The following is a 16,071-nucleotide window of genomic DNA, read 5'->3' on the forward strand; positions in this document are numbered from 1 at the left end:
ATGAGTCTTGTTTCCTTGTCCATTCTGCTACCTAATGTCTTTTGATTAGAGCATTTAGTCCATTTACATTTAAACTAATTATTGATTGGAACACAGTTGTTACCATTTTATTATTTATAATCTTGATCTTCTTTTGTTTGTTTGTTTTCTCCCTCTTCTTGTTAAAGAAGTCCCTTTAGCATTTCTTGTAATACTGGTTTGGTGGTAATGAATTACTTTAGCTTTTTTCTTCTTTCTTTCTTTCTTCCTTCCTTCCTTCCTTTCTTTCTTTTTTTCTTTCTTTCTTTTTTGTCTGAGAAACTCTATCACTCCTTTAATTTTAAGTGATAGACTTGATAGGTACAGTAGTCTTTGTTGTACACCCTTGCTTTTCATCACTTTGAATATTTCCTGCCACTCCCTTCTGTCCTGCAATGTTTGTGTTGAGAAATCAGCTGATAGTATAATGGGAGCTCCCTTGTAAGTAACTAGTTGTCTTTCTTTTGCTGCTTTTAGAATTCTCTTTTTGTCTTTAAGTGTTTCCATTTTAATTGTAATGTATATTGGTGTGGGCGTGTTTGGGTTTATCTTGTTTGGACTCTCTGCACTTGCTGGTGTTGTATGTCTATTTCCTTCTCTAGGTTAGATAATTTTTCAGTCATTAATTCTTTGAATAGGTTATTGACCTCTTGCACCCTCTGTTCTCCTTCTGGTACTCCTATGATATGACATTGTTACTCTTGATGTTGTTCCAGAGGTCGCTTAATCTATCTTCGTTTTTTTTGTTTGTTTGTTTTGTTTTTAATGCTTTTTTTTTCTTTTTGTTATTCCATCTGCATGTTTTCGGCTATCTTATCTTTTAAATCTCTGGTTTGACCCTCTGCTTCATCTAATCTGCTGTTGATTCCTTCTAGTGTATTCTTCATTTCAATTACTGTATTTCTTATTTCTGACTGGCTCTTTTTATGGTTTCTATGTCCTTCTTTAAGCTTATATCTTTGTCGAAGTTCTCACTAAGTTCCTTAAGCATTCTTATAATCAATAGTTTAAACTGTCTCTGGTAGGTTGGTTGCCTCCATTTCATTTAGTTCTTTTTCTGGAGGTTTCTCTTGTTCTTTTATTTGGTACATGTTTCTTCGTTTCCTCATTCTGGCTGCCTCTCTGTGTTTTCTCCTATGTATTAGATAGGTCTCCTATGCCTCTCAGTCTTTGTTGGGTGGCCTTATGTAGTAGATATTTTGTGTGGTCCAGGGCTCAGTCTCCCTGATCACCTGTGCGTGTGTTCCAGGTATGTCTTTTTTGTTTGTTGTGTATATTCTCCTTTTTCAGTTGAGCCTGAATTGCTTTTGGTGTGTCAGTAGGTAGATTGACTCTCAGGCTGACTGGTTGTGAGGATTGGCTGTGACCACAGTGTATGAGCTGCTGTGTGGGGGCTGCCCCCTCACAAGAGGTGTGCCCCTCCTGTTCTTGTGCCTATTGAGACCCCCGCTTTGGGTTTACCACTTGTGGGTCTAACCTGGTAATTCTCTGGTATGATCTGAGGCTGGCCTCTGGGTGTGTTGTTTCTGATGCCTCTTGGGAGGGGCTTCCATTCAGGGCCATTTCAACCTTGCTTGTGATCGGCCTTGGGCTGGCTATCTGGTAGGATCTAAATAAATATATGCAATCAGTTGTCTCCTGTGTTTAAACTGGCTTCTTGTGGGGTGGCTTCACTGTCAACTGAGGCCTGGGGCATCTTAACAAAAGGGCCAAGGCCCCCTAGGACTGTTGCCACCTGCTGGCTGCCCATAATGCTCAGCCACTGGAAGAGCCTCCTTAGGTGTGTTGGCTGGGTTCTTTGATCATGTTAACAGTGACCCTGGTGATGCCACCTGAATTATGTGGGTCAAGGCTCCAGGAATTCATGGGGTGTGGCCAATGGTTTCCACAAAGTTAATGCACATTCAGTTCTTGGGCCAGTTCTGCTCCTATGGCCACTCTGAGAAATGCCCTGAGAATACTGCAGCCAGCTGTCGTTTGCCTCAGGCCCACAGATCCCTTGTGCCACCCAAGAAATATTGCAACACGAGCTGGCGCTGACTGTCTGCCACCGAAAGTTTCCCAGGCTGTTGTGGACCATCCTGCTATTGTAGAAGCTTCCAGCAGCTTGTGGGGCAGGACTTGCTGCCTAGGAACGGAGAGTGCCCTTTTGAATACTGCACTAGTTGGGCGGGATGGGGTCCCAGGGATTCACAGGGTGTGGCTGGTGGTTTTTACAGTTAATGCAGGTTGAGTTCTTGCACCAGTGCTGAGCCTATGGGCACTCTGATATATCCCCACAAAACACCAGGGGCCAGCCACCCCTTGCTTTCAGCCCCCAGATCCTGAGAACCATCCAGAAAGGCTGTAGGCACATGTTGTTGGTGAACCCCCCCACTGAAAGTTTCCCAGGCCTCTGTGGGCCATCTGCTGCTGTATAAGCTTCCAGTTGCTTGTGGGGCAGGACTGGCTACCCAGGAATTGAGAGTGCCCCAGTCAGTGCCACACTAGCTGGGCAAAATGGTGTGTGCATGTGTGGATTTTGCCAGACCAATGCAGTCCCTGATTTAGCCCTGTGGGTATGGGTTCAACACTGGAAAGATGGCTCCCTCCTGTAGGCTACATGAGAGGCAGGCTCCACCCAGGAATAATGGCAGCTATCTCTCTAGCCCTTGCCCTGAAGCTACACAGCTCAGTCTTTTCCTGTATGTCTCTGGCACCTCTCAATTTTCCACCCTTCTGCTGGAGCCTGGGGTGAGTGCTTGCAACTGACCAAGCCTGTGCGTGGGCCCTTTAAGTGGATGTCTGGATTTCAAGCCACCTTCTTTCTTACTGGGATGTACAGACAGAATTGTGGCTGATTTTCACTGCAAGATGTTGTGGGGACTCTTTTTCCTGGCATAGGACCTCTGGGCTTGGGAGCCCAGTGTGAGGCTGGGATCCCTCACTTTCAGTGGGGACCTCCAGCGCCTAGGTGTCTCTCATGGTGCTCAACCACTACCTGTGGGCTTGGGGTCAGACCTTTTCGTGTCTGCCCCTCCTACTGGTCTTGATGTAGCCTCTTCTTTATATCCTTAGTTGTAGGAGTTCTCTTCAGCCAGTCTTCAGATGATTCTCGAGGTTGAATGTTCTGTAATTTAGTTGTAATTTTCATGGCGTCATGGGAGGTGGCAAATATAGTGTTTACCTATTCCTCCATCTTGGACCTTCTTCTAGTGGGAATTCGTCTTTATTTATTTATTTTTGTTTGCATATTGCTAATTCTTCTTGCCTTCTTTTCACCAAGGACTACGATGCCTTCTTTGAAGCCAGAGAAAATAATGCAGTGTATGCCTTTTTAGGCTTGACAGCCCCACCTGGTTCAAAGGTATGATTTTCCTGCTTTATAGGCCATTTTATTGCTGCAGAGTTCTTTAATCAGTAAGATTTCCACGTTTATTAAGACTCAGATTAAGCCAAAGTCCATGCAACACAGTGAAAGGAAATGTTCCTGATCTGCATACACTTAATCCCTAGTAGTGCAGAGAGATGTGCATAATCAAATACACAAATATATGAGTAGGAGGTAGGTAGGGTTACTACCCCATCAAGCTGCCTAAGGCAGCAGTTTCTCATTGACCCATTCACAAATAAGTGGTTAGCAGTTTTAAAGACTGCATTATTCCAGCTGTCATTCACAGTTCTACATTGCTTCTTGGCAGCATCTTTTGTCTTTGTGTGAGGCAAATGCTGGAATCAATCATTCAGATTAACTAAGAGCATTTGAGTTTCAAAAGTGGTCACTAAATTGCTGGCTAAATTTGGGTCTTTTTGGGCGACCGGTTAGCTGAGTTGGTTAGAGCACGGTGCTCTTAACAAGGTTGTCGGTTTGATCCCCTCATGGGACACTGTGAGCTGCGTGCTCCAAAAGTAGATTGAAACAACTACTTGACTTGAAACTGATGGGTCCTGGAAAAACACACGTAAAATAAATAAAAGTTTAAATAAATAAATAAATTTGGGGCTTTTTCTCTGCCAACAACAAATTTATTTTGCAAGTCGCAGTTTTCTGTGTTAATGGAGCCCATATAAAAATAATCAAAAATTAAATTGCCTATATAATGACTTGTCTCAAAGCTATGGACTTTAAATATTTCTTTGCCTTTTCCTGTAGGTCTTCTCTACACAGGTTGACTTAATCTGAATGTATGTCCCCTGCTCTATCATTTTATATTTTGCTATTAGCAACTGATTTTATGTTAAGCAGATACTTTGAACTCCAGTCCCTTGTCCAATTTTGAAAACCTGTGTTATTATTCGTATTTTCATTAGATATCAGTTGCTAGCATTGTTATCTGAGTCACTGCAAAATTCTGTTTCCTTGTCAAACTTTCTTGTCCCATGAATAAAATGTCTTATTTTAGGCTTTCTATAACTAACAAATCATAAGAAATGTTAGGTAAGACATTTTTGTTTAAAAAGTTAGTAAAACCCAAATTAATTCATTGATTTCAGTGCAGATTATAGGAAGTATGAAAGGAAGGATAGTCTGTTTTCTGTGACTTTGACTCGCTCTCTTTCAATTAAATGCAGGAGTCATTCATTCATTTGTTCATTCAACAAGTGTTGATTGAATGTCAAGCATTGACTTGACATTGATGGTTGGCAAATACAGAGAATACCCTAACTTCAAAGTGTTTATAACCTAGTGAGGTACATATACACAGATAATTATACAGTAAGTATGTCTGCAAATAATTATAATTTAAGACATACTGTGGTCCAGTCCCAGGAGTTTGGGATCTATGGGCTTGGGTGCAGACATGACCAACGCCAAGAACCACACCACAGACAACCAGTCCTGAAAATGGCACAGAAATGGCATCTAGAAACCCTGATCACAATGATAAGAATCTCTTAAGGGAGTGGACCCCAAGTTCCTGAGGAAAATGCACTTTGCCAAGAAGCACAAGAAGAGCCTGAAGAAGATGCAACCCAACAATGCCAAGACCATGAGTGCATGGGCTGAGGGTATCAAGGCCCTTGTAAAGCCCAAGGAGGTCAAGCCCAAGATTCCAAAGGGCGGTGACTGCAAGCCTGGTCAACTTGCCTACATTGCCCACACTAAGCTTGGAAAACATGCTCAAGGCCACATTGCCAAGTGTCTCAGGCCCTACTGGCCAAAGTCCAAGGCCAAGGCTCAAACCAAGTCCCCAGTACACCTATGCCTGCAGCTGCAGCTCCGCCTCCAGCTCAGGTTCTGGCTTGCAAAGGTGCCCAGGCCCCAATGAAAGCTCTAGAGTAGAGACCTCTGCCCAATGTGAGGACGGAAGGGCTGGTGTGACCCCTGGGCTGCTGTCTGCATGGGGTTGATGTCCTCCTGTGCTATTTGTACAAATAAACTTGAGGCAGGATCTGTCAAAAGAAAAAAAGACATACTGTGGTACATTCTATACAATTGGTGTGAGTAAGATGCTATGGGCATCCAGAGGTAATAATCATGCATCACTGCTAAGGACTTGGGTGAAGGGTTCACAGAGGAAGTGACATTAGAGCTGTTAGGCATTCCAAAATACTGAGGTGACATTATGGAATCTTTCACAGAAGCAGCAACAGTATACACTACATTTGTATGTAGTTGCATATGATGGTACAGTAGTCCCCCCTTATCCACAGGGGATAACATTTGAAGACCCCCAATGGATGCCTGAAACTATGGATATTACTGAACCGTATATATGCTATGTTTTTTGCCTATACAAACATACCTATGATAAAGGATAATTTATTAATTAGACACAGTAGGAGAGTAACAACAAAGACTTACAATAAAATAGAACAATTGCATACTGTAATAAAAGTTATATGAATGTGGTCTATCTCTGTAAAAGTATTTTACTGTACTGTACTCACCTTTTCAGTTAAAGGAAGCACTTTACAACTTCTCTTTGGTATATCCGAATTGTTGTCATCCCTACACTTGAGTTTTGGGGCCGTTATTAAATAAAATATGGATTACATGAACAAAAGCACTGCAACACCGTAACATTTGATCTGATAACCAAGACAGCTACTAAGTGACTACTGAGTAGGTTTAGTACAGAGCATGGATACGCTGGACAAAGGGGATGATTCACATCCCAGGTAGGAAAGTCTTTTCTGAGGACCAATAAATGCTTTTGACTATTCTTCGTAATTTGCGCAATTGTAGTCCAACCAAAATACACATGGATGTCTGCTTAAGATATTTAAATCTATCTGTTTTGTTTGTTTTTCATTTCAGGAAGCAGAAGCTCAGGCAAAGCAGCAAGCATGAACCTTAAACAATCTACCTTAAGCATCCTGGAAAAGGAATCTCCATTGTTTTTATAAAATAGCAAAATTATCTTGGCTTCAAAATAAATAGGCTTAATGTTGAAATAATAGATTAGTTGGTGTTTTCGCATGCAAACAATCAAAATGAATACATAATTAAATGGGAATGTTATGATGAGGAAAATGGAGGGTGAACATAAAATTTTAAGTAGATATCATGGAATAGTTTTGTTATCTGCCAAGGCATTTTATGTGCTTTAATGAGTTTTAAAAAGCAAACACTTACGACTTCTGTTGGTATTATTATTTCAGCTTAAGTATATCTGTAGCTCTACATTGAGGAATTTAAAAAGGAGAGAGAAAGAATTTGTCTCATGTTCCCAAATTGCGTCATTAATTTTAGTGAACAAAAACATGTACCTTTTTGATGTGATGTTATTGTGACTAAAAAATAGATGCAGGTTATGTTTATGATATGTTAGACATTACAGTTTCCTATGGTAATTATAACATTCCCATTGTTTTGTAGTTGAAACTTCTATGTACTGAACCACAGGTTTTCTAGGCTTCTAAAGATAGTCTTTCACTGCATATTTCAGTGATCAGAACAGATGACCACCCACAATAAAAAAACAGATGCATTCCGTTGACAAGTTCCTTGCTTAAGCTATGATGCAATCCTGTTTCTAAATTGTTTGCCCCAGTGAAATATGCATATGTATGTTATGGAAATGGGATGTTATATATGTTTGAAGTGTCTTCCTTTTGCAAAGAGCTTAGACTTTTAATTAACTTGTAAAATAGGTCAGCATTTATTGCCCAAGACTGTTTTTGAGGGGCTATTTGCTAAAAATATTGTAGTGGTTTCCCCCTTTTAAAACAAATTGTGACTACAAATGCCACTGTCACTAGATATTTGACCTTTTTATTTTAGCATGGGCATATAATACGTGCATACATTAAGCAGAGAGAATATTTTCTATACCTGTATTCGATGAATAGCATGAGTATCAGATAAAAGTGTTCCTTTTTCAAATGTTAATTTAAAAAATTCTAAGAAGACAAGAAACATCATGGCCTAAATCACTTACCCAGGAGATACACATATTGTACTTTAGTTCTACACTAATTTATTACTAAAATCAAACACCCTTTACTTTAAATTACATTGTCATATCATTTGATGTACTCAAGTCTGTACTCTTTGCCAAAATCAACATATAATGAAAACATGGCTTTGTTTACTGGGATACAAACTTGATGTGATGCTTTAAAATAAACTCAGTATTTTTAGAAATATAATTTATGTGTTCCTGGAGTTTCTAAATAACATAATAGTACTTTTAGATTATATATATATATATATATATATATATATATATATATATATATATATTTTAGAGGGTGGGGAAGGATAAAAGAAATAATAACAAAGAAAACAATTTGAATGCAATTTCTAAATTTCTTTTTTAGGGTCTTGAATTTTGCGATACACATTGGAGTCAAATAAAGAACTATTCCATTGTTTTGTATACAAAAATATGCTATGGAGCACTCTAGGGAAAACAGCGTGCTTTGTAATAGATTCTGGAAAGTGTTTAAAAAATTGGTCAATATTTTTCTGAGCTTTATTAAATACAGATGATTCTGCTTGCAATATTCTATGTGGACATTTTTACTTTTATTTTAGTATCAAATAAGTTAACACTATTAAAAACAGACACTCTTCAAAAATAGATAACCTTTTTGAGATGTTTCTACCTTATAATTAGCATATATGTACATTTAAAGTAAAAGGTCAGATAGAGTCTTCCTAAATTGAAATCTTTCATTTTGTCAACTGAGTACTATATCCGGTAGATACAAGAAAAACAAGTGAAATTCTGATTATTAAGGTGAGTTTTATAAAGAATTTTCACAAAATTTGCTGCAAAATATAACTATTGCTACTTGTTATATTACTTTTGACATCTTTCTGTTTGTAAATCAGACCTGATAATTTGTTATTTTCTATTTCAGAGCTGATTTGACCTTAAGAATATATGACCTTCAGGAAAATTTCCATTTTCACTAAACAATGCAAATTGTTAAATGTCAGCACTTATTTGGGAATCTGAGTATATGGAGAAACAGAATTTTGAAACAAATTGTTAATTACTTGCTTGGGTAAGTCTAAATACAGAGTTGAATTAAATCCATTAATTCAGCAAAAGGAAAAAAGAGAGTTTCACATGGATTTTGGATGATGAAAATGTAGGCAGATTGACATTGATTTTGTTTTTCCTATGTAAAATAAATAGGTATTTCTTTTCTTTTGAAGAATTCCAATAAAACTGATTAAGAGACATTCATATTTGATTAATTTGGACTTTCTGGTTTTCTTCCCCCACCTCCCTAACCTTATCTGTGAATATTATGTCATCTCCCTCCTTTATTAAGCAAACAAAATTTTGAATTTCCACTAAATAGCAACCATGATTTCCTTAACATCTTCTTTGATATATAATTCACATACCATAAAATTGACTCACTTAAAGTATACAATTCAATGATTTTTAGTATACTTTGAGTTATGCAACCATCGCAATTTAAGTTTAGAATATTTTATCACTCAACAAATAAACTATGTATCCATTAGCAGTCACTCCCCACCTCCCACTCCCTCAGCCCTATATAACCATTAATTTACTTTCTGTCACTATGGATTTACTTCTGAACATTTCATATAAATGGAATCATATAATATATGGTCTTTTGTGACTGGCTCCTTCTAGGTACCATGTTTTTAAGCTTCATCCATGTTATATACATCCGTATTTCATTTTTTATTATTGAATAATACTTCATTGTATGGATATAGCCATATTTTGTTATTATTAATTAGTTAATAGACAGTTGAGGTTTTTTTCACTTTTGGGCTGTTATGTATAATGCTGCTATGAATATTCGTGTACAACATTTTTTGTTGTTTGAACAAGTGTTTTTAGGTGTTCTGACTGTATATACAAGAGTAGGTCATGTGGTAGTTGTATGTTTAACAATCTGAGGATATACCAAACTTTTACAAAGGTGCTGCACTATTTTACATTCCCACTAGCAGTATTAAAGGGTTCCAAATTCTCCATTTTCTGGCCAACAGTTGTTATTATTTGTCCTTTTGAATATAGCCATTCTAGTGGCTATAAATTAGTATCTCGTTATAATTGTGATTTACATTCCTCTGATGACAAAATATGTTGAGCATCTTTTCATGGAATTATGATTATTTGTATATCTTATTTGTAAATATATCCATTTAAACACCCTATCCGTTTTTCTTTCTGTTTCTATCCATTTTTCAATTGAGTTGTCTTTTTATTGTTGAGTTGTAAGTGTTCTTTATATACTCAGAATACAAGTCTTATCAGATATGTGATTTGCAAGCATGTTCTCCCATTCCATGGATTGTCTTTTTATTTTCTTGAGGGTGTTTTTGAAATACAAAAGTTCTCAATTTTGATGAAATCCAATTTGTCTATTTTTTCAATTGTTACTTGTGCTTTTGTTGTCATATCTAAGAAAACATTGCATAATCCATGGTCATAAATATTTACTCCTGTTTTCCTCTCATAGTTTTATAGTTATACTTCAGACACTTAGGTCTGTGATCTATTTTGAATTACTTTTTGTGTATGATATGCATTAGGGATTCAACTTCATTTTTAAATGTAAATGCTATTGTGTTCTTAATCTCTTCCTGATAAATTGTTATTTGTGTATAAAACACAACATATTTCTGAATACTAATTTTTCATCCTGTAACTTTACTAAATTCCTTTATTAGTTCTAATAGTTTCTTTACTGGAATCTTTAGGATTTTGTATATATAATGTCATCTGTAAATACTAACAGTTTTACTTCTTCCTTTCCAATTTGGGTGTCTTTTATTTCTTTTTCTTATCTGATTGCTGGGACTCAGACTTCCAATACTATGTTTTATAACAGTGCTGAGAGTTGGCATCCTTGTCTTCTTCCTGACCTTAGAGGAAAAGTTTCCAGCAATTCACCATTGAATATGATGTTAGCTGTGGGTTTGCAATATATGGCCTTTATGTTGAGGTATGTTCCCTCTATACCGATTTTGTTGAGCGTTTTTATCATAAATAGATGCTGAATTTTGTCCAATATTTTCTGCATCTATTGAGATAATTGTATGATTTTTATTCTTCATTTTTGGGAATGTGGTTTAACTTGTGAATATTGAACTATCCTTGCATTCCTGGAATAAATACCACTTGATTGTAATGTATGGTCCTTCTAATGTACTGTTGAATTCAGTTTGCTAATATTTTACTGAGGATTTTTACATCTATGTTTACCAGGGTTACACTTTTCTAAGCACCTCTTGCTGAACAGAACATTCTTTCCCTATTGAATTGTCCTGGCATCCTTGTCAAAAATCAAATAACCAGGATGAGGGGTGTCAAGATGGTGAAGTAGGAAGATCCTGAGCTCGCTGTCTCCAACAGACATGCCAAAACTACAACTACATATAGAATAAATATTGCTGAGAAAAACCTGAATACTAGCAGAACAGATTTTCTAAAACTAAAGATATAAAGAAAAAGTCACATCAAGATGGGTAGGAGGGACAGAGACATGGTTCAGTCAGGACCCATAACCAGTGTGACAACTTATAGGGAGGAGAAATATCACAACTGTGGAGGTCCATCCTAAGGAGTGAGGGGTCTGAGCACAACTTTTGGGCTCTCCAGCCCAGGAGACCTGCACCAAGAGAGGTCTCCCATAATACCTGGCTTTGAAAACCAGCAAGGCTTACATCTAGGAAAGCCAAAGAGCTGTAGTTAACTGAGACTCCACAATTAAAGGGCTGAAGCCTTAACTCACTTGCTTCAAGTCCCAGCACAGAGGAAGCAGTTTGAAAAGCACCTGGGCCATAAAGGAGATACACTGACTAATTTTAGGGTGAGTGCTGGAGTGCTCCACCATTCCCTTGAGGACACAGGCTACACTACGTGCCTATCCTAGCCAGAACCCCTCCCAAGTGGCCCCTGACCTGTCTCGCACAGTGGGAGGAAAGAAATGAAAAAGAGACCAGAAAATAGAAAAGATCAATGAAACTAGAAGGTAATTCTTTGAAAAAATAAACAAAATTGACAAAACAGCCAAACTTGTGAAGAAAAAAAGAGAGAAAGCCCAAAGAAATAAAATAAAAATCAGAAATGAAAAGCGAAGTTACTGCTGATAACACAGAAATATAAAGGTCGTAAGAGAATACTATAAACAATTTGCCAACAAATTGGACAAGTTGGAAAAAAAAGGGAAAATTCCCAGCAACATACAATGTTCCATAACTGAATTAAAAAGAAACAAAAAATCTGAACACATAAATTACTACTAATAAAATTGAATCAGTAATTTTGAAACTTCCCAGACACAAAAGTCCAGCATGAGACAACTTTACAGGTGATTTCTACCAAACATTTGAGGAAGAATTAATACCTTCTCAAACTATTCTAAAAAATTGAAGATGAAGGAATGCTTCCAAGTTATCTTGATACCAAAACCAGACAAAGACACTACAAAAAAAGAAAATCACAGGCCAATAATCCTGGTAAACATAGATGTAAAAATCCTCAGTAAAATATTAGCAAACTGAATTCAAAGTACATTAGAAGGACCATACATTACAATCAAGTGGTATTTATTCCAGGGATGCAAGGATAGTTCAATATTCACAAGTTAATTAACATGTTATTTATAAGTTAATTACATGTTATTAACAAGTTAATTCACAAGTTAACAGCAAACTGAATTCAACAGTACATTAGAAGGACCATACATTATAATCAACTGGTATTATTCCAGGGATGCAAGTCTAGTTCAATATTCACAAGTTAAACCACAGTCCCAAAAATGAAGAATAAAAATCATATAGATGCAGAAAAATATTCAACAAAATTCAGCATCTATTTATGATAAAACTCTCAACAAAATGGGTATAGAGGGAACATACCTCAACATAAAGGCCAAATATTGCAAACCCACAGCTAACATCATATTCAGTGGTGAATTGCTGGAAACTTTTCCTCTAAGGTCAGGAAGAAGACAAGGATGTCAACTCTCAGCACTGTTATAAAACATAGTATTGGAAGTCTGAGTCCCAGCAATCAGATAAGAAAAAGAAATAAAAGACACCCAAATTGGAAAGGAAGAAGTAAAATGTTAGTATTTACAGATGACATTATATATACAAAATCCTAAAGACTCCAGTAAAGAAACTATTAGAACTAATAAAGGAATTTAGTAAAGTTACAGGATAAAAAATTAGTATTCAGAAATATGTTGTGTTCTATAAACAAATAACAATTTATCAGCAAGAGATTAAGAAAACAATAGCATTTACATTTGCATCAAAAATAAATATCTAGGAATAAATTTTACTAATGATGCAAAAGACCTATACTCTGAAAACTTCACAACATTGGTAAAAATTTGAAGGCAACAGAAATAAATGGAAAGATATACCATGCTCATGAACTGAAAGAATCACTATAAAAATACCCAAAGCAGCCTATAGATTCAATGCAATACCTATCAAAATACCAATGGCATTTTTCACAGAAATAAAATAAAGAATCCTATAATTTATAGAGAATCACAAAAGTCCCCAAATAGCCAAAGCAATCTTGAGAAAGAAGAACAATGTTGGAGGTATCATGCTCTCTGACTTCAAACTATGCTACAAAGCTATAGTAATCAAAACAGTATGGTACTGGCATAAAAGCAGACACATAGATCGATGGAAGAGGAGAGAGCCCAGAAACAAAGCCATGCTTATATGGCCAATTAATCTACAACCAAAGAGGCAGGAATTTACAATTAAAAAGAGGCAGTATCTTCAATAAATGGTGTTAGGTAAAACTAGACAGATACATGCAAAAAAATAAAATCCCAAACAAATGAACAAACAAAAAACTAGACCACTCAATATATACAAATAAACTCAAAATGGATTTAAGACTTCAGTGTAAAACTTGACACTGTAAAACTTGTAGACGGAATAGGCAGTAATCTCTTTGACATCATCTTAGCAATATTTTTTTTTTATGTGTTTCCTTTGGTAAGGGCAACAAAAATAAAAACAAATGGGGATATATCAAAACTAAAATGCTTTTGCACAGCAAAGAAAACCATCAACAAAATGAAAGTACTACCTACTGAATGAGAGAAGATAATTTCAAATGATACATACGATAAAGGGCTAATATAAAAAAATACATGGAGAACACTACAATTCAACATCAGAAAAAACAATCAGATGGGATGTCACAAACATGATGGTGTGAGAGGTGCTCCTTGAAATCTCCCCTAGAAATTACAACAAATCGAACAGCTGTAATTCAGCAAAGTATTCTCTATGCAACACACAAACACATCTGAGAGATACGCCCATTGAAACATCTGAAGGTAAGCAAATCGGGGTAAAGAGGGGAGGAAGAAAGGGGGAATTGCAGAGACAGGGACACTGGATGCAGCCTGTAGCCCAGAGCTCACTGTGGTCCAGGGAGGGGGGTTGTTGAGATTGCGGGTGCACTTTCTGTGGCACCAGCAATCCTGCCTGAGAGATCAGCATATAATACAGCTGAACCCAGTGATCAGGGCAAAGATCTGGGGGCAAAGACTGAATACAGACGTATAAGAAGTGCAATTTAAACCATCATTGCCAGGAAAAAAATAAAGCCACGGAGCCTGGCCACCTCCCCGCACCCTCTGAGAGCTTGCCTCCCCCACACCCTCCCAGTGTTAGTAGTGGACCCCAGAGGAAAAAAACATGGTAGCAATGTTGGATTAAAGAGCAGAATATCTACAACCCTAAGAACTAGAGAGGTAGTTCCTGAGCTGCAGACACACAATGCAGCTAATGGCAGTGAGGGGAGGAACTATAGGGGCAAGACAGTTGTCGTCTGGCAATCATTACTTGGAGGAGAGCAGACACAAAAGACTACCCCCTCTTCCAGCCCACCCCACCAGCACATTTCCTGGCTGATCGCAGCAGGGGCACCCACGACTGCTGAGACACACAACTCTGCATCTGGCTGCAGGGGCATCATTGGGATTTCAGAGGCTCAGAACATCATCGCCTGGCACATGTTCCCATGGGAGTGGTGCCCTGAGACAGTGGCAACCTGGCCACAGAGGAGAAGCCCAGCTCCCCAGGAAATCTCCCATCCCATGGGAAGCCAGAACAGCACAAGATAAAATAAAATGCTCCAGGGTCACCTACTGGAAAGCAAAAGAAAGACCTCTTCATATCAACGTGCTGCAGAATCCACTCCAATAGATGCCCAAGAAGAGAAATAATTCATTACTTGCCATGAATAACCAAGGTAACAAGGCAGCTCAGAAAGAAAATGAAAAATCTCCAGAAAATGAACTTAAAACATGGAAATATGTGACTTAAATGACAGAGAATTCAAGATTGCAGTTATGAAGAAACTCAACGAGATGCAAGAAAACACAGAAAGGCAGTTTAATGAACTCAGAAACACAGTCAAAGAACAACATGAACATTTTACCAAAGAGATTGAAATTTTACAAAAGAACCAAACAAATTCTGGAGCTAAAGAACTCAATTAAAAAAAAAAAAAGAAATGCCATTTGTATGTCCTCTTTGGAGAAATGTCTCTTCAAGTCCTCTGCCCATTTTTCAATTGGGTTGTTTGTTTTTTCGTTCTTCAGTTGCATGAGGTCCTTGTATATTCTGGATACTAGCCCCTTATCAGAGGCACTGTTTGCAAAAATCTTCTCCCATTCAGTTGGTGGCCTCTTTATTTTGTCAATGGTTTCTTTTGCTGTGCAGAAGCTTTTAAGTTTCATATAGTCCCATTCGTTTATTTTAGCTTTTACTTCCATTGCCTTTGGAGTCAAGTTCATAAAATGCTCTTTGAACCCAAGGTCCATAAGTTTAGTACCTATGTTTTCTTCTATGCAGTTTATTGTGTCAGGTCTTATGCTTAAGTCTTTGATACATTTTGAATTAACTTTGGTACATGGTGACAAATAGCAGTTCAGTTTCATTCTTTTCCACGTGGCTATCCAATTCTCCCAGCACCATTTATTGAAGAGGCTGTCTTTGTTCCATTGTATGTTTTTAGCTTCTTTGTCAAAAATTATCTGTCCATATTTATGTGGTTTTATTTCTGGGTTTTCAATTCTATTCCATTGGTCTATGTGTCTGTTTTTCTGCCAATAGCATGCTGTTTTGATTATTGTAACCCTGCAGTACAAGCCAAAGTCAGGAAGTGTGATACCTCCATTATTGTTGTTTTTCCTTAAGATTGCTTTGGCTATTCGGGGTCTTTTGTGGTTCCAAACAAATCTGATGATTTTTTGTTCTATTTCTTTAAAATATACCATTGGGATTTTGATGGGGATTGCATTGAATCTGTATATTGTTTTGGGTAATATGGCCATTTTAACTATGTTGATTCTTCCAATCCATGAGCATGGAATGTCTTTCCATTTCTTTGTGTCTTCTTCAATTTCTTTCAAAAATGTCTTATAGTTTTCAGCATATAGGTCTTTCACATCCTTGGTTAAGTTTATTCCTAGGTATTTTATTCTTTTTGCTGCAATTGCAAAAGGAATTGTTTTTGTATTTCTTTTTCTGAGATTTCATTGTTAGTATATAGGAAGGCAATGGACTTTTGTGCGTTGATTTTGTAGCTGGCAACTTTATTGTATTCGTTGATTGTTTCTAATAGCTTTTTGGTGGAG

General features: G+C 37.2%; 1 protein-coding gene and 1 pseudogene across 2 annotated transcripts in view; both read left to right on the forward strand.

Moving 5' to 3' along the window:
* The window catches only part of SH3BGRL (SH3 domain binding glutamate rich protein like), a 136,670-nt gene extending 129,077 nt beyond the window's left edge, over positions 1-7,593 (forward strand). For both annotated transcript variants that reach the window (XM_074323575.2, XM_019717549.3), the window contains 2 exons: positions 3,284-3,364; positions 6,260-7,593. In XM_074323575.2, coding sequence (XP_074179676.1) covers positions 3,284-3,364; positions 6,260-6,292 — 114 coding nt within the window. In that variant the 3' untranslated portion in view covers positions 6,293-7,593. The remainder of the gene's footprint in view (positions 1-3,283; positions 3,365-6,259) is intronic.
* LOC148754622 (large ribosomal subunit protein eL29 pseudogene) lies at positions 4,644-5,397 on the forward strand (annotated as a pseudogene).
* Positions 7,594-16,071: the final 8,478 nt, after the last annotated feature.

Source organism: Rhinolophus sinicus, chromosome 18 (assembly GCF_057876585.1).
Source record: "Rhinolophus sinicus isolate RSI-liver-muscle chromosome 18, RSI-T2T, whole genome shotgun sequence".
NCBI classification, from domain to species: domain Eukaryota; kingdom Metazoa; phylum Chordata; class Mammalia; order Chiroptera; family Rhinolophidae; genus Rhinolophus; species Rhinolophus sinicus.